At 39.7% G+C, this 18,187-nt stretch overlaps 1 protein-coding gene and 1 long non-coding RNA gene across 2 annotated transcripts in view; one reads left to right on the plus strand and one right to left on the minus strand.

The window, feature by feature from the left end:
- The window catches only part of LOC309700668 (protein NLRC3-like), a 54,344-nt gene that overhangs the window by 2,820 nt on the left and 33,337 nt on the right, over positions 1–18,187 (minus strand). The window contains exons 7-11 of the mRNA XM_082524383.1: positions 10,228–10,352; positions 8,269–10,063; positions 5,968–6,141; positions 5,550–5,723; positions 1,983–2,156 (exon numbers count right to left, since the gene is read on the minus strand). Coding sequence (XP_082380509.1) covers positions 1,983–2,156; positions 5,550–5,723; positions 5,968–6,141; positions 8,269–10,063; positions 10,228–10,352 — 2,442 coding nt within the window. The remainder of the gene's footprint in view (positions 1–1,982; positions 2,157–5,549; positions 5,724–5,967; positions 6,142–8,268; positions 10,064–10,227; positions 10,353–18,187) is intronic.
- Positions 7,654–18,187, plus strand: part of LOC309700703 — a 43,496-nt gene continuing 32,962 nt past the window's right edge. The window contains exon 1 of the long non-coding RNA XR_014274724.1: positions 7,654–7,730. This is a non-coding gene — a long non-coding RNA (uncharacterized lncRNA). The remainder of the gene's footprint in view (positions 7,731–18,187) is intronic.

Raw genomic sequence — 18,187 nt, forward strand, 5'->3', positions numbered from 1 at the left:
TGTTGTTTTCTTGGTGCCACTTCGGAATGCTTTCCACTTCCTCCATTGTCCATTGTATTTACATCCCATCAATCTGATATTGAATGTTATTTTTTCCATCTCTGAGATACCCTCTACAATACTAATCCAATCTCGTTGAGTGGGAGGGTCTGGATGTAACCACTTCTTTGTAATTGCTTTTTTAGTTGCGGCTAGAATAATTTTTACTAAATATAAGTCCTCCTTTTGTATCTGTTCCTTTATGTTTCCAAGATACATCACTTGGCAGGTGTTTGGGAGTGCATATCCCAGAATATTATCCATGGTCATTTTAAGGTCTTCCCAATACTTTTTAATTTTTATGCACTTCCAGAATACATGTGAATGGTCTGCTTCTGTTTCTCCACATAGTCTCCAACATTCCTGTGGACTTGAGATCTGTTTACTTTTAATATTGGGTGTAATGAAAAAAACGTGTCAATTTTTTCCATCAAAATTCCCTCCACAACAGCGAATTTGTTGTGCTGTGTTGTATTTCACACATACTGACCCATTCCTTCTGTTATAGTTATGGCCAGTTCAGCTTCCCATTTCTTTTTGAGGTAAAAGGTTGTGTCCTGTCTATCCTCACTCTCTTGTTTCAAACTCATTAAAATATCTGAAAGTTCAAAACCAAAACCAAAACTCCAAACTCAGTAAAACAACATGTTACATGATAAACCATTTACAGCAGTTTAAAGTTCAGGAAAGTTTCTTTATGGTTCAGATGATGATTATAAAGTGTACAGGTCAAAGTGCGTGAAACTGACTGTTACGATTGGTCAAAATTAGTCCATATAAATATAATAAATGTTACCCTTTTTTTTAAATAAACAAGGAAAACACCTTTAGTCTTTTTTTCATTTGAATATATATTTTTAAACTGATTAAAAATCAAAGCTAATGCTATACCAGCTTCTAGCATTGCTGAACAGTGCATAAAGCAAACCTGATTACAGAAGCTCCCAAAAAACAACCAAACACATCCAAACCTCAAAAAAAAAAGTTGACTAAGCCCCAAAAGAGCAATAAACCTGTGTAGTTATTCCATTACAGTCTCAATACTTTCTTTTCTTGTTTGAATAGAGATTTCGCTAAAAGATGTGCTGATCCCTATTAGAAACGGTCTGGTATAATAAGTAGTTTTATTTGGAATTGTGCAGGGCTTGTCTCCATCATTGTTTCAAAGAAAAGAATTATCAAGATGCGGTGATAGCCAAATTGGCCAGCAGATGTCACTTTGGAGATGAGTTTCAGATTGTTTATGCACCTCAATACAATTCTGGTGTTGTGCCAAAAAACCACCCACCCACTTTAACCCCAGACTCTGCCACATGTGACATCTGCTGGTGATTAATAGGACAGGATTGCCTTTCATGTGTTTCTGTTTAGGCTCAAACCCATTTGATGTTTGGAGTCTTGCAATGACGAAACAATAATTCCTCAAAAAAAAAGTTAAACCAAAAGTAACAAGTCAGTTTTAAAAATGCGAGGAGTAGAAAGTGCAATATTTGCTTAAAAATGTAGGGAGTAAAAGTAAAAGATTCGAAGTAAAGTACAGATACCTGAAAATTCTACTTAGGTACAACAAAGTATTTGTTCTTTGTTACTTCTCTCACCTCTGTTTTCTATGTTCCACTGTGAATAAAATGTGGGATTATGAGATTTGCACATAATTAAATTTTTAGTTTTATAAAATAAATTATTTTTGTTCTAAAGTGTTTAACAAAATCAGAAATCCTTATTCTGGAACTTTAAATGTTTTACAACCCAACTAGAGCTGGATTTTATTATCCCAGATGTAACAGTACTAAAGACATAGTTTTACATCTAATTTATAGCAAATTTTAATATGTAGATTATTTGGTGCTTTTAGTCTGTTAATGACACATCTATTTTGATTAAGGTGAAATGGATATTTGGTCCACTTTTAATATATTTTCTATAAGACATTTTCTCCATACCTGAGAGTGTCCAATTTCCAACCTTCATCCTTCACTCCAGCTGAAAGCAGCTTTATTCCTGAGTCTCCTGGATGGTTGTAGCTGATGTCCAGCTCTCTCAGATGGGAGGAGTTGAAACTCAGAGCTGAGGCAAGAGAAGTACAGCCTTCCTGTGTGATCAGACAGCCTGACAGACTGCAGACACACAAAACAACAATTCATACGTTACTGGAGGTCTTTCTTTCTTTCTTTCTTTCTTTCTTTCTTTCTTTCGTTCTTTCTTTTTTTTTCTTATTTCAGATACAATTACATCTATACTTTTCATCTATTAAATTCAGTTTCCTTTTTATTCATAAAGAGATTATTTCAAACAGACAAAAGGACCTCCAGTAACACAAGACCTCCTCAAATACCCCAGAAATCAGATTATGTCCTACGAACAATTACTTTATCCCAAAAAGATACTTCCAATGGAAACTGCTTAAAGCAGGGCCATCCAAGACAGCTGATTGGGGGATGCACGGAAGGAAAAGAACATTCTCCCTACTCAAACAACAACTGTCAAGGAACCAACTCTGGTTACTGATGATTATGTTTTTAAACATTTTCAGGTAGACACACCAGCATCCATCGTCAATTGTCTTTTATTGTCAGAGCAGGCAATATTGAAGGAAACCTGAAACTACCGGCTAAGGATACATTTAGATTTGGTAAAATTATAATTCATATCATCAGTAAAGACAACAGGTTATGTAGATTGGAGATGGCTAAAATTAATATCGAATCAGTCTTTACATTTCCCAAAACAATGTCAGATTCTATACAGAGAGTGCAGAATTATAAGGCAAATGAGTATTTTGTCCACATCATCCTCTTCATGCATGTTGTCCTACTCCAAGCTGTATAGGCTCGAAAGCCTACTACCAAATAAGCATATTAGGTGATGTGCATCTCTGTAATGAGAAGGGGTGTGGTCTAATGACATCAACACCCTATATCAGGTGTGCATAATTATTAGGCAACGTCCTTTCCTTTGGCAAAATGGGTCAAAAGAAGGACTTGACAGGCACAGAAAAGTCAAAAATAGTGAGATATCTTGCAGAGGGATGCAGCAGTCTCAAAATTGCAAAGCTTCTGAAGCGTGATCATCGAACAATCAAGCGTTTCATCCAAAATAGTCAACAGGGTCGCAAGAAGTGTGTGGAAAAACCGAGGCGCAAAATAACTGCCCATGAACTGAGAAAAGTCAAGCGTGCAGCTGCCAAGATGCCACTTGCCACCAGTTTGGCCATGTTTCAGAGCTGCAACATCACTGGAGTGCCCAAAAGAAAAGGTGTGCAATACTCAGAGACATGGCCAAGGTAAGAAAGGCTGAAAGACGACCACCACTGAACAAGACACACAAGCTGAAACGTCAAGACTGGGCCAAGAAATATCTCAAGACTGGTTTTTCTAAGGTTTTATGGACTGATGAAATGAGAGTGAGTCTTGATGGGCCAGATGGATGGGCCCGTGGCTGGATTGGTAAAGGGCAGAGAGCTCTAGTCCGACTCAGATGCCAGCAAGGTGGAGGTGGAGTACTGGTTTGGGTTGGTATCATCAAGCTCAACTCCCAGTCCTACTGCCAGTTTCTGGAAGACACCTTCTTCAAGCAGTGGTACAGGAAGAAGTCTGCATCCTTCAAGAAAAACATGATTTTCATGCAGGACAATGCTCCATCACACGCGTCCAAGTACTCCACAGCGTGGCTGGCAAGAAAGGGTATAAAAGAAGAAAAACTAATGACATGGCCACCTTGTTCACCTGATCTGAACCCCATTGAGAACCTGTGGTCCATCATCAAATGTGAGATTTACAAGGAGGGAAAACAGTACACCTCTCTGAACAGTGTCTGGGAGGCTGTGGTTGCTGCTGCACGCAATGTTGATGGTGAACAGATCAAAACACTGACAGAATCCATGGATGGCAGGCTTTTGAGTGTCCTTGCAAAGAAAGGTGGCTATATTGGTCGCTGATTTGTTTTTGTTTTTGTTTTTGAATGTCAGAAATGTATATTTGTGAATGTGGAGATGTTATATTGGTTTCACTGGTAAAAATAAATAATTGAAATGGGTATATATTTGTTTTTTGTTAAGTTGCCTAATAATTATGCACAGTAATAGTCACCTGCACACACAGATATCCCCCTAAAATAGCTAAAACTAAAAACAAACTAAAAACTACTTCCAAAAACATTCAGCTTTGATATTAATGAGTATTTTGGGTTCATTGAGAACATGGTTGTTGTTCGATAATAAAATTATTCCTCAAAAATACAACTTGCCTAATAATTCTGCACTCCCTGTAGTTTTCTCTGGACCAAGAGTGATACGTTTAGCTGCACGTTCTCTTGAAATTGTAGGTTTTTGACTGGAATCCAAAGGTCAGTGTGGGCTTTCTCCCTTCTAAACCCACGGGAGTGTCTGCTATCCCATTTACGTAATTATTTTTTAAATCCCAGAATAATTGCAACCAAATAAACTACAGCAATATTTTTTTTTCTGACTATGAAACTGGAGGATTCATACTTGCATACATCATGCATTCAGCCTGTTCTATGCTGCAGTTTCCTTCCACTAATGACTTTGCAAAAACTGCATAAAAAAGCGCACACAACAACAAAACATTATAATCCAGGAACATACTTTGCCAATCTGATCATAGCTGTTCATAGCACTTCCTACGTTGGAATACAAGTCATCATGTTGTCAGCAAGAACTACCACATGTCTACCATTACCTCTGAGAATCAGAAGTGGGAAATGTAGATCTTTTTTCCTACAGGCACTTGCAAAGGTTTGCTGGTGCTATTAAAAGTCAGGTTTGACTTTATGACTTTCTGTGTAGTTCATGGGAACTTAAATTGCACTGTCAGAAATAGGTTGTTTTTTTTTTTTGGTGCACATGCTCTAGAAAAAATTTAGATTTGAATTTAAAATCCTTCTCCTTACACACAGCTTCTATAGCTGCAAAGGGGCTACATTTATTATAACTACAATTATTACTAATAATTGTATTAGCCAGGAGGCTGAGGTATAACTAAACATCTGACATACTGAGCAGGAAAGTTCAGGAGAGATAGGTGAAGTCCATGCTAGTTTGCTAGATAGTCGGCTATGAGCTAAGCTAAGCTAGCAAATCCCTAAAGACAAATGAATAAACACTATCAGCAGGTGATCCAAAAGAGAGCTGCAGATTACATGATGAAATAAGATGTTTTGCAAGGGTTTTAATGGAAGTGATACCATACCATAACTTGATACCATACCTAATTAAATACATTAAATTATATTAAACTTGTGTTTTGGGCATTTTCTTTTCAGCAGGAAATTATTATTGTTGAAATTGTAAAACTCTAAACTGACCAGTGTGTTAAAAAAACAACAACAAACATATAACATAAAAATATAAAATAAATTTTATATATAAATTATGATTTGAATACTTTTTTGGACAAATGTAAATAAAGGGTAAATGTTGGGATTAAGTGTTTCTGCAATACTATAATTACACATTTAAATAGCAGTCAGCGAAAAGTCTTAATCCTGACCTGAGTGTTTCCAGTTTACAATAGGAACTCTTCACGCAAACAGACAAATGCTTCACTCCTGAATCCTTTAGATCATTGTCACTCAGGTCCAGCTCTTTCAAACTAGAGGACTGTGAGCCAAGAACTGAGGATAAAGCTTCACAGCTCGCCTCTGAGAGGTTACAGACACTCAGTCTGAAAAATTAGAAACAAACACAGACAATAACAATACTGATATTAATGTGTCATTATGGAATTACTAGATATACTAGATTTAGCAATATTTAGCCTTGAATAAATCCTTAATGTTTAATGTGACTCTCAAATACTGAAAAACATTATTATACAGTAACATATGGAAAAAGTTGACTTTTATTCTTAAAATTTTAAACCAATTTATTCTGTTACTTAAGAGAAACTCAGTATTGTTTGAGCTGACCTGAGAGTATCCAGTTCACATTGTGGACTCTTCAGTGCAGCAGACAGAAGTATCACTCCTGAATCCCCCAGGTTGTTGTTACTTAGGTCCAACTCTTTCAAACTAGAGGCCTGCGATGTGAGAACTGACGACAGAGCTTGACAGCTTCTCTCCGAAAGGTTACAGACACTTAGTCTAGGAAAGAAAAAACAAGTTCTATTTGTCAAGGTCCCAGGTCTAGTGACTCAGTGTTTATGTTTTTGATTATTAATATCCTTTGATGTAGTTCATTTCTGGTTATATATTTGATAGTTTCTAGCCTTTAGGTTTTGTTGCTGTGCTTCCCATGTGTTCCTTGTGTTACATCTAGTCATCATTTTTTCCATGTTTGTCTATTTCTTGTTTTACTTTGATATCTCTGTGTCCTGTGTTAGTCTATTCTGCTTTGCTTCCTCCCATTAACATGTGTCTATTTTCAGTTTGTCTGCTTCTCTTCCTGTTGTTTCCAGGTTTCAGGTTTCTTTTCCCATGTTTTAAGTTTCTTGTTTCATGTAGTGTTTTGTGTTTAGATTTTCCAGCTTAGAGCTAGGTTTTTGTTTGTTTGCTTTGTGGTTGGTTCTACTGAAAAAGAACCAGAATGATCAAATCATGCTTTAAAAATCATCAAAATTATTTTAACATTCAAAACACCAGTACAGGGACTGTATAAGAAGCATAATGTGTTGATGCATGCTCAATCATCCAAGTAAGTAAATCTCCCAGCCCATTGTTCCTTCAGTGGGCTGGTTTCAGTCATTATGCAAGTGTACTGTTTATAAGATTGGGGAAACCTGCAGTCAGCTGAGACTGAAGAAGTTACTTGGATGAGTGATGAAACGTTTCTCCCACTGAAAACTCTACATCCAGATGAACAGAATCAACTTTTGGAGAAGCATAATGTGTTCTTTCCTTCTGCTCCTAGTTAGCACTCTGAATGCACAGTTATGGATCAGTTGTTGATTCAGCACATACTGTAGTCCACATAGCAAAACATTGCTGCAGTCAAGTCTGTACATTAGTTTCTCAGAGAGAAAAGATTTAAAGTGATTACAAATCATATGTAATGACAGACAACAAAAACCTGGCCAAAATGTTTTGTCTATATTATTTTTACTCTTTTTCATGATTCCTCCACAGAGTGGACAAGAGCTCAGAGGTTCCTGGGGTCAGTCTGCCCAGCAGCAACAAACACATCTGGACTCCATATTTATGGTCTGTACACATACAATATTAGTTTTATATTCATTCTGTTCACAGTCATGTTCATGATGGGTATGGGGGTATGGGAATTGGTTGTCTCTCATGTAGAAGGTTGATGGTCACATCTCCACCTCCTTCCATCTACATGCCATAGTGTGATACATGTAGTTATTCTTATATCCCTTTCTCCCAGTGACTAGGATGGAGTTCACACAAGAAATTATTTTACTTGTTGGAACAGACAAAAAACAAAGGAAATATCTAGGTGTTTGACAAAAAGTTATGGATAACTAAAAAAGTTATATCAGAAATAAATATATAGCATTTTAAGTCTGTGTTTCAGTTTAAAATGACCTTTATCACATACTGCACAAAGATTACAGAAGGGGAAGGTTTCTTATTATATGCTTTTACCTGTGGAACATAACGCTGGATTTTATCTTTCAGAGAGTGCAGTATAAAACCGTATCCCTGTTAAAACGTTGCCATGGAAATGAACTGAAATGCTGGCTTCAAATGAAATTTTTTGGGCTCTGGATGCAAAGGTATGAGTAAAATGTAATTTATAGGAGCTCTTGTCCGATAAGACTTGATTTATACTTCTCTGCTACAGTTTCTGTACTGAAGGTGAGGTAAAAACTCAGCTATGATTACTGACAAAAGAAAATGATGTAGTTAAAGTCTGGTGACAAAAAAACATGAATTAGAAATGGAGAGCACAGACCACCGAGACTAGTAAACCAGGGGGAAGACCACTGAAAATCACAACAGCCAAGAATTTATATTGATTCTGACATTTTTCTTCCATCTGATAAGGGTTACAACCACAAATGTTTCAGAGACTCTGACACTTTCTAATGCTGTGATATATTGAAAGTATATTATACTTAACCGTGGATGCTGAATGCTGATGAAAATTATATTCAATAGCTTTAGAGTTTCTATAAGAGTTTCTATTAGAGGCTAGAACCTATTAAAATATTGTGGGGGGGGGGGGGGGGGGTTCTTTCAATTGAGCATTTGCTATTTTGTTAACTATAATCAGCATTTTAAAATTAAAGAAGCGAGCACACATTTACATACAGAGCTTTGTTGGAGGCTTTGATCACTGGTAGCAGTCTCAGAAGAGCCTCCTCTGAAGCTGAGAATTTCTTCAAGTCAAACACATCCAGATCTTCTTCCGATGCCAATAAGATGAAGACCAGAGCTGACCACTGTGCAGGAGACAGATTATTTGTCAAGAGACTTCCTGAACTCAGGAACTGTTGGATCTCCTCCACTAGAGAACGATCATTCAGTTCATTCAGACAGTGGAACAGGTTGATGCTTTTCTCTGCAGACAGACTCTCGCTAATTTTCACTTTAATGTACTGGACTGTTTCTTGGTTGGTCTGTGAGCTACTTCCTGTCTGTGTCAGCAGACCTTGTAGTAGATTCTGATTGGTCTGCAGTGAAAGACCCACGAGGAAGCGGAGGAACAAGTCCAGGTGTCCGTTTGGACTATTTAAGGCCTTGTTCACAGCAGTCTGATAGAAGTATTTCTCGTTAGATTCTCTTCTTTCAAACTTCCTGGAGGTTGTGTGGTTTTCTTCCAGCAGATTGACTCCAGAGTCGATGAAGGTCAGGTGGACATGAAGAGCAGCCAGAAACTCCTGAACACTCAGATGGATGAAGCAGAACACCTTGTCCTGGTACAGTCCTCTCTCCTCTTTAAAGATCTGTGTGAGCACTCCTGAGTAGACTGAGGCTGTTTTGATATCGATGCCACACTCTGTCAGGTCTGATTCATAGAAGATCAGGTTTCCTTTCTGCAGCTGATCAAAAGCCAGTTTTCCCAGTGACTCAATCATCGTCCTGCTCTCTGGACACCAGTGTGGATCTGTCTCAGCTCCTCCATCATACTTGACCTTCTTGACTTTGGCCTGAACCACCAGGAAGTGGATGTACATCTCAGTCAGGGTCTTGGGCATCGTATTCCACTTTCTTGTTTTCAGCACATGCTCCAGAACTGTAGCAGTGATCCAGCAGAAGACTGGGATGTGGCACATGATGTGGAGGCTAGGTGATGTCCTGATGTGGGATATGATATTGTGTGCCTTCCACCAACTTCTGAATCTCTTTCTGAAGTACTCCTCCTTCTGTGTATCAGGGAACCCTCTAATTTCTGTTACCCTGTCAATGCATTCCGCAGGGATCTGATTGGCAGCTGCAGGTCGTGTGGTTATCCAGAGGTGAGCAGAGGGAAGCAGTTTCCCTCTGATGAGGTTTATCAGCAGCACATCCACTGATGCGGACACCGTAACATCAGTCAGTTTCTCAGTTTTGTTGAAGTCCAGAAGAAGTCGACACTCATCTAGACCATCAAAGATGAACACAACCTCGAAGTCATCAAAGCTGCCGATTCCTGCTTCTTTGGTTTCAGTAAAGAAGTGATGAACAAGTTCCACCAAGCTGAACTTTTCCTCTTTCAGCACATTCAGCTCTCTGAAAGTGAATGGAAATATGAACTGGATGTCCTGGTTGGCTTTGTCTTCAGCCCAGTCGAGCGTGTATTTCTGTGTTAAGACTGTTTTCCCAATGCCAGCCACTCCCTTTGTCAGCACTGTTCTGATTGGTTGTTCTCTTCCAGGTGATGCTTTAAAGATGTCTTCTTGTCTGATTGTTTTTTCTGGTCTGTCTGGTTTCCTGGATGCTGTTTCAATCTGTCTGACCTCATGTTCATCATTGACCTCTGCAGTCCCTCCCTCTGTGATGTAGAGCTCTGTGTAGATCTGATTCAGAAGTGCTGGATTTCCTGCTTTAGCAATCCCCTCAAACACACACTGGAACTTCTTTTTTAAAGCAGATTTTTGTTTCTGACAAACTACAATGGGAGTTCCTAAAGGCACAAAAGGGCAAAAATATCAATTAAGTATTTATAAACTAGAGATGCCACTTATTTCTACAACAAACAGGTTTTTGAATGCATTTTTGTAGATCTCTTGACACATTAGTAAATGTTTTTTTTTCATCTAGCATAAATCTTTAGAAAAATCCTCTTACTGCTCTGCAGTCGGTCAGCCAGCTCCTCCTGCTTCATTCCCCTGAGGAAGTCTAATGTGATCTTCAAAACTGCATTTCTGCTGCTTCTCCTCCGCTCTTCATCCTCACCTGCTAATACTTCCTCATTGGGTGGATGCCGTAGGCATCCACACTATTGAGATCCTGTTTCTCTTTATTCTTTATCCTTTATTGGGTGGATGCCGTAGGCATCCACACTATTGAGATCCTGTTTCTCTTTATTCTTTATCCTTTATTATTCTAGTTGCTCCGTTTCTTTGCCGCTTAACTACTCCCTCAGTTTTCAGCCGATTTTTACCATTCAAACTCTAAACTGTTCTGCTATTTCTGCTTTCGACTGCTATATCTTTTGGTACTTATTACTATTATACTTTTTAAAATATTACACTTTTTTCCTTTAATTTGTCCCATTGAAATGAATGGGAAACTTCTACAATTCTGCTAAAACTTGCTTGTCTTTGAAACTTAACTACTTCCTCATACTTTCACCTAGAAACTCCATTCAAACTTTAAAACGTTCTCAGATGATTGGGCTATTCCTGTGTGATTCAGCTTTTTCATATCTGTTACCGTTTTCATGTAATGACTCTTTAAGTTTTCAGTTACAACTTTGTGATTTTTCAGAAAATACATGTGTTGCTATGGTTGCTATGCAATTAACTCCCACTGCACACTCGTCCGTTCTGAATTTTCTCTTCATGTCTGAACAACTCCTTGCTACTCGCTCAATTTCCACTCAACTTCCACAAATTATACATCAAAACGTAGGTATTTTTGCTGGCTTTAAGACAGTGTCACTATAATTATTGTGAGAGTTACGTTTTTTTCACAATTTGCCTCGAAGTGACACATGGTCTAAAAACTCCCCATTCAAAGTCTATGGGGAGGTTGTGAAACTCAGAGCTGAAATACTGAAACTGAAGGCATTTTCAAATCGTCATATCTCCTTAACGAAGCAAAGTTAAGACATGAGGCTTGTCCCTGTATATCTTCAGACACTCCTGACACTCACAATTCAAGAATTATTTTCTCACCTATTACCGTTCTGAGATGAGTTAGACTTGTTTGAGGGGTGGAAATCTGTCCTCCTCTCATTTTTCAAATTCCGAAAATGAAGCCGTTTCTTCTCTCGTCATATCTCCGCGACGGAGATACAAAGAGCTATGTAAATCGCAGTCAAAGTACACCAAAGTCCGCTGATTCACCCAGTGCAAGAATTATGCTTCTATCCCACCTAGTTTTTGAGTTACACGACGTTTTGTAACTCCAAAAAACGGCGTTTTTCGCGTCTCACCGCGATCTAATTCTGACTCCTCATCACCCTTTTTTTCAAAGCGCCCGCCCCCTTAGAGGTGGCGCGATTGGTAATGACACCGCTCTTCAGACCAGAGGTCGTGGGTTCGATTCCACCTTGGCCCACATGTTTTTTTTTTAACTACAAATTTATACACTATCACAGACCGGTAATTCATATTGATAATTTATTACAATTCTGCAAAGTTTAATGATTTTAGCAGCTTTTCTAATATGGACCTCAGATTCTGGTTAACAGTCTATGGCAGAAATACATACAAGTACACAGCCTGATGAAGCAGACAGAAGCAGTACCTCTGATTGGTTCCGCAGTTTCACCTCTTATCAGCACAAATCTCACCCTCTTCTGCTGTTTTCACCTCTTTTCTGCTAATTTGAGCTTCTGTTCCACAGTGCACTCAGCCTCTTCTGCTGTTTTCATTAGAATTTTAAGCTTTTCCACCTTTTTTCAGTTACGTGAGAACCAGTTTGGCTCAATGAGTAGCTGAAAAATATCAGCCTCTTCTGCTGTTTTAGCAGGATTTCAGAGTTCAGCTTTTTCACTTGTTTTAAGCACAAATTTCAGTTTCTTTACCTCATTTCACAACAAAGTTCTTCCTCTTCACCTCTTTTCTGCTAATTTGAGCTGCTGCTCCACAGTGCACATTTTCCCTCTCATCATATCTTTGCTTGTGACCAGAACTCATTTGGCTCAGAGGGTAGGGCATCTGTCGTGAGACCCGGTGGCAGAGGTTCGAATCCTACCTGTGACAGCTGCTACACATGTTCACTGCTTGCATGCGCTCTGCTTTCTTGACACTCTCCAGTGTGTCATTACACATACAGCCATCTTCAGCAAGCACTTCTGCTTCTACACTTCTTTTCAACTCGGCTTTTTGCTTCTTTACCTCTTTTCAGCAGAAATTATTCCTCTTCACCTCTTTTCTGCTAATTAGAGCTCCTGCTCCACAGTGCACTTAGCCTCTTCTGCTGTTTTCATTAGAATTTTAAGCTTTTCCACCTTTTTTCAGTTACGTGAGAACCAGTTTGGCTCAGTGAGTAGCTGAAAAATATCAGCCTCTACTACTGTTTTAGCAGGATTTCAGAGTTCAGCTTTTTCACTTGTTTTAAGCACAAATTTCAGTTTCTTTACCTCATTTCACAACAAAGTTCTTCCTCTTCACCTCTTTTCTGCTAATTTGAGCTTCTGCTCCACAGTGCACATTTTCTCTCTCATCATATATTTGCTTGAGACCAGAACTCATTTGGCTCAGAGGGTAGGGCAGCTGCCGTGAGACCCGGGGGCAGAGTTTCGAATCCTACCTGTGACAGTTGCTACACATGTTCCCTGCTTGCATGCGCTCTGCTTTCTTGACACTCTCCAGTGTGTCATTACACATACAGCCATCTTCAGCAAGCACTTCTACACCTCTTTTCAACTCATCTTTTTGCTTCTTTACCTCTTTTCAGCAGAACTTCTTCTGATTCACCTCTTTTCTGCTAAATGTTTAGCCTTTTCACCTCTTATTAGCACAATACTAAGCAGCTTCTGCTAATTTCACCAGAATTGTCAGTCTCTCCACCTCTTCTTTGTAAGAATCAGTTTGGTCCAGTAAGGTGAGACGCCGCCTATAGATCAGAAAGGCCAGGTTCGAATCTCGCTCAGGGCAATGTTTTTTGTTTTTTCAACTTTTTCTGCTTTTTTCAGCAGAAATCTTCAGCGTAAGGCATCCACACAGCATTTTCGCAGGAAATGCAATTTTTTCTAGTATAATGCATTGTGAACCATACCATATTCCCACCATATTATCTTGATTTCGCAAGTTTGACCAATTAAAGCCAAGCACCTGATAGGATGCCGGTAAATGCAAAGCAGGAGTCCCATTTAACTTGGGATAATCTGGCAGCTCTTCCCATTGTTTGTGTTGGTATCTAATTTGGAGATTAATAAATGTTGATTGTCTGCGTTTTATGCGTTTGTGTGTTATCACAATGGTCCCAACTTTAAACTCACTTCCATTTGCCTTTTGTGGAGCCCAGCGCAATAAAGCTTGTAATTTCCCAACTGCCTACTGTCAGAGGTCCCCCTCCCCCATCCAGTCAATGACAATAACAATCCACCAGGGGAGTGATGTTGGGGGACTGATTGCAGGTCTGCTCAATAGGTCTGCCAGCAAATTGCTTTTTAATGTTTCGTACAACAGTCCAAAACAAAGCGGATTGTTGTCCATAAGCCATGTGAGGCCATTTAAGTGAGTGTGATACATGACTCACGAAGGACTCCAGGTGTCAGCGACACTGTGGGAAGAAAGCACAGACAGTTGGGGCAAGGGAAGGTGAGCATGAATTAAGTTTATAGGTTTTGGGATCTTCAGGTTGAATTGGCTTACTGTGGGATAAATGCTCAGGGAGCAGCTGCTCTGATAAAAATGTTCTCAGGCACAAGCTTTACTGAGACCTTTACAAAATGTTTAAAGTCAAATGAGACCTTAATCAGTCTCATCAGTGTAGCCGGTGCTACGTGTCTGAGCGTGTGATTTACTTTATCTGAGACGCAGGTCTTTCCCACAGGTGGTAGATGCGACACCATTTAAAAACAATAATGACGACATTTCCAAGGAAGATTCAGCCACACATTAACAGATTTTGAAAACAGAGCTAGAAAGAGCAGCTCCTCTTAACCAGTCATGGTGTGAAGTGGGCGTATATGCTGGATAGTCGGTTTCATCATTTTAGAAATAATGTATTGCATTACCTATCAGACTTACAAATAGCGAGAACGTTTTTAAAGCTTTCCGATATGCAGTTCGGATAGAAAAATAAATCCAGCTCAGCCTTGGTGCCTCCAGCAGGTACAAGATTTCACATGATCAAAGTCGAATACTTTGCAATGTCCAAACTGCTCAAAAAATGGGATATTTTAACAATGATTGAGTATTACTGATTTCGAGTGAGTATTAAACTAATTGTTGCTGTGTTTTGTATGGTCCTAGATGATAACTGTTAGTATTTGTGCCCTTTGACCTCACTCTCTCACAGGCAATCAAAACTATGATAAAATGACAATAAGTCTGCTATGAGTTTGTGATTGAATCAGTTCAGCAATTACATTACAAGGGGTCAGCGCAGCAGGTAACACCACATGTTTAATTAGGCATGTTTCACTTTTTAGCACAGGATACACTTCCTGTTAGGAATCTAAGGGGTCTAAGGGTCAGACCAAACTATCCCCTCCCAGGATTGAACACGGGATCGTTTGCATGTTGAAAAAATGTATAAGCCACGACACGTTGAGTCCACTATGACAAAAACTGGTGACAAATATACAAAAACTGCAAATGTGTTGTTTTATGTGTTATTGTATGGTCTACCTTATAATATTAAGCAGCTTGAGGAGACTGTTGTTGTGATTTGGTGCTGTATGAATAAAACTGAATTTAATTGTCAACTACAGACAGTTCACATTAAATAGAAGTTCTCACATTTAAAGTCCAGTCAGAACCTCACAGATTTGAACAGACATTCCTCTACAAGCAGTGACAAAGTTGCTGCAGGATGGGAAATTAACTGCGGAACTTCACAGCTGCACAGCGACCTTTCTTTTGTATAAGAATGTGACCAAAATGCAAGCAGTTGGCAACCAATTGACATGAGTCCCCTACTGCAAAAAGAGATAAGATAAGATAGAACTTTATTAATCCCTCGGGTGGGTTCCTCTGGGAAATTCGACTTCCAAAAAGCACAGCAACGACCGAAGTTACAGTTACAGAATTGTTATATATATATATATATATATATATATATATATATATATATATATACACACACATATATAAATACAGAGACAAATATAAATAAAATATACGAAGGGGATAAATAGAATAAATAGGAATAAAAAATAAAAATACAAGTGAATTGCACATTTCAAGTATTGAGTCTATTGCACTGTTGACTATTTACAAAAAGTATTGCACAAGGTATTGTACAGTGAGGTGAAGAGGCACTACAGCTTAGTTGTTCCCCCCTCCTTTGTCCTCCTGTTTCCCCTCCCTCTCCCCTCCAGAGAGGAGTTAAACAGTCTGATGGCGTGTGGGACAAAGGAGTTTTTAAGTCTGTTAGTTCTTGTCTTGGGGAGAAGCAACCTGTCACTGAACAGACTCTTCTGATTGTTTATGGCCGTGTGCAGAGGATGCCCAGCATTGTCCATAATGTCCATCAGTTTCTTTAATGTCCTTTTCTCTGCCACTGTCACCAGAGTGTCCAGCTTCATGCCGACCACAGACCTAGCCTTCCTGATCAGTTTCTCCAGCCTGGATGAGTCCCTCTTTGCTGTGCTGCTCCCCCAGCACACCACAGCATAGAAAAGTACTCCAGCAACCACCGACTGGTAAAACATCCTCAGGAGCTTCCTGCAGATGTTAAAAGACCTCAGCCTCCTGAGGAAGTACAGTCGGCTTTGGGCTTTTTTATACAGGTGCTCTGTGTTGCATGACCAGTCCAGTTTATTGTCCACCCACAGCCCGAGGTACTTGTACTTGTTGACCACCTCCACCTCCTCCCCCTCTATCTGAACCGGCAGTGGACCTTCTCTGGACCTCCCGAAGTCCACAACCAGTTCCTTAGTCTTTGAGGTGTTGAGTTGCAGGTGGTTTGTGTGACTCAGAGAGGTATTGCAGGTGAGATGCGCTGTGGATTTTAACTAGGTGCAAGGAGGTTGCCTTTGTATTTTTACTCTGCAGAGAGCCATTAGCTTGAGAGTATGTACTTTAGTGAAATAAAGAGTTTATTAAAGCTTTACTTCACTTCTGGAAAGGAACTAGAGACCTAAAAAAAAATCAGATTTAGTGCATTGATTATTCTGTGACTTTTTCAGGTTGGAGGTTTCAGATTGCTTTTGATGTCCTTCAGCAAAGTAAGGACAGCATCAGTATGTTCTGTTAATGCCGTCCTCTGGGCTCTGTATCCACAGCGATGTCTCCACTCAGCTGCAGCTATTGCAGCCATGCAAAATGCAAAATGCGTTACTGGTGTTAATTAAAGATGCTAAGTTTGCCACCCAAAAAAAGTTAGCTCGTTGCTAACTTGGTGCTGTGCATCTTTCTTAAAACGCCAGTGTTTTTTAAAAAATACATAAAAAGGTCTTTAATAAATGCAGCCCAGGTTTTTTGATTATATACACTGTTAATCCTGGGGGATTTTATTTTCTTTCCACTGAAGGTTACGATTCCAAACACGGACCCCTGTTGCACATGTCAACCGCTCGCCTAAAGCCCTGCATCTACTGCATCTGTACAGCGGAGAGGAAACACGCTGCAGGACGCATCTAAACCGAAGACCTTGCCTGAATAATATTAATTAAACCTCCCTAACTAATTGTGTGTTACTTTTTGCTGTCAACCAATTATGTTTTACACTCTTGGGGAGAAGCTGGATCCCCCCGCTCACTGTGAAATTCCAGCTGTCATTGAATTTCAATAAGCACATATTTAATTAACATACTAGGCCACTGGAGCATATCAATATTTATTCCTCTTAGAGACAAGACAGCGTTTGTTCTGCCCACAGTCGGCTGAAGATGCCTGGTGAGTTGACACAACATGCAAGTGAAAACATTTGATTGAGGACCTGTAATAATGTTTGCCTTGTGGGTGCTGCTGTGAACAGTGTGCTTAATGTATTGGCTGGTTTTAAAGCATCTGACACTGTGACATTATAAACAAGCTGCCCCCTTATAAGTGGAAACGATGCCGTATACTGTAGGCGCCGATTCAATTAGCTTCAGTGCTATGAATTGGGTAAGAGCAGATATTGATGGGAGTTTTACTTTCCCTCTGCCATCCGTTTGTCTTGTGCGTCTGTCCTGTGTTGTTCTTTTATCAAGCACTGGCTTTGACGGTACAACAGAGATCATCCATCATCTAGATTTACCCTCACAACCCTAATATCTAGCAGACAGTCTAATGCTATAACTCCACAGGCGAGGAATGCATTTTAGAGGAAGGGTATGGCTCATATGTGTGTGTGGGGGGGTGTATATGCACAAATTTTCAAGTGTGAGGTTTTTTTTGGTAGCAAGAATCCCAGATTTGAGGGGAGGTAATAGTGACAGAGTGAGCTAAACTCAACTTTAGCTGCCATGCCACAGGCAACTGGCCGAATACGTTCCCCCCAATTGCGCTGGGTCAGCAGGAAAAAGTGCACAAAGCAGCATCAATTGATTCATCCACGATATCAGGAGAAGGAGACGGCCTATCTCCGTACAGCAAGCCTCCTCCCTCCCTTCCTTTCATTCCTGCCTCCACCTGCTTTTTCAGAGCTCTGTCACACATAATGAGGCCCAGGTTGGAGATGGAGTGAACCAAGAAACCAAGACAGTCACCGCAGCACAAACAACAGCCGCCTAAGCCCAGCGGACCATGATGGAAATGGTACATATTTTAGCATAATGCTCTGCCACTTCCCCCCTTGCCGTCCCCTGTGCTTCACTTAGAAATAGAGGCGGGTATTATTCAATGATGTGTCTCCCGATCCAGGGTTTCCACGCGGCTTGCGGGGTCACGCTTTCAAATGATGTCACCTGTGTCCCAACTAATGATTTCCCCCTGCAGAGAGAAGCTTTAAGAGTTGCTTGGGAATTCTTTTTCAGCAC

This window comes from Aulonocara stuartgranti, assembly GCF_965226115.1.
Source record: "Aulonocara stuartgranti genome assembly, chromosome: 23".
NCBI lineage: Eukaryota > Metazoa > Chordata > Actinopteri > Cichliformes > Cichlidae > Aulonocara > Aulonocara stuartgranti.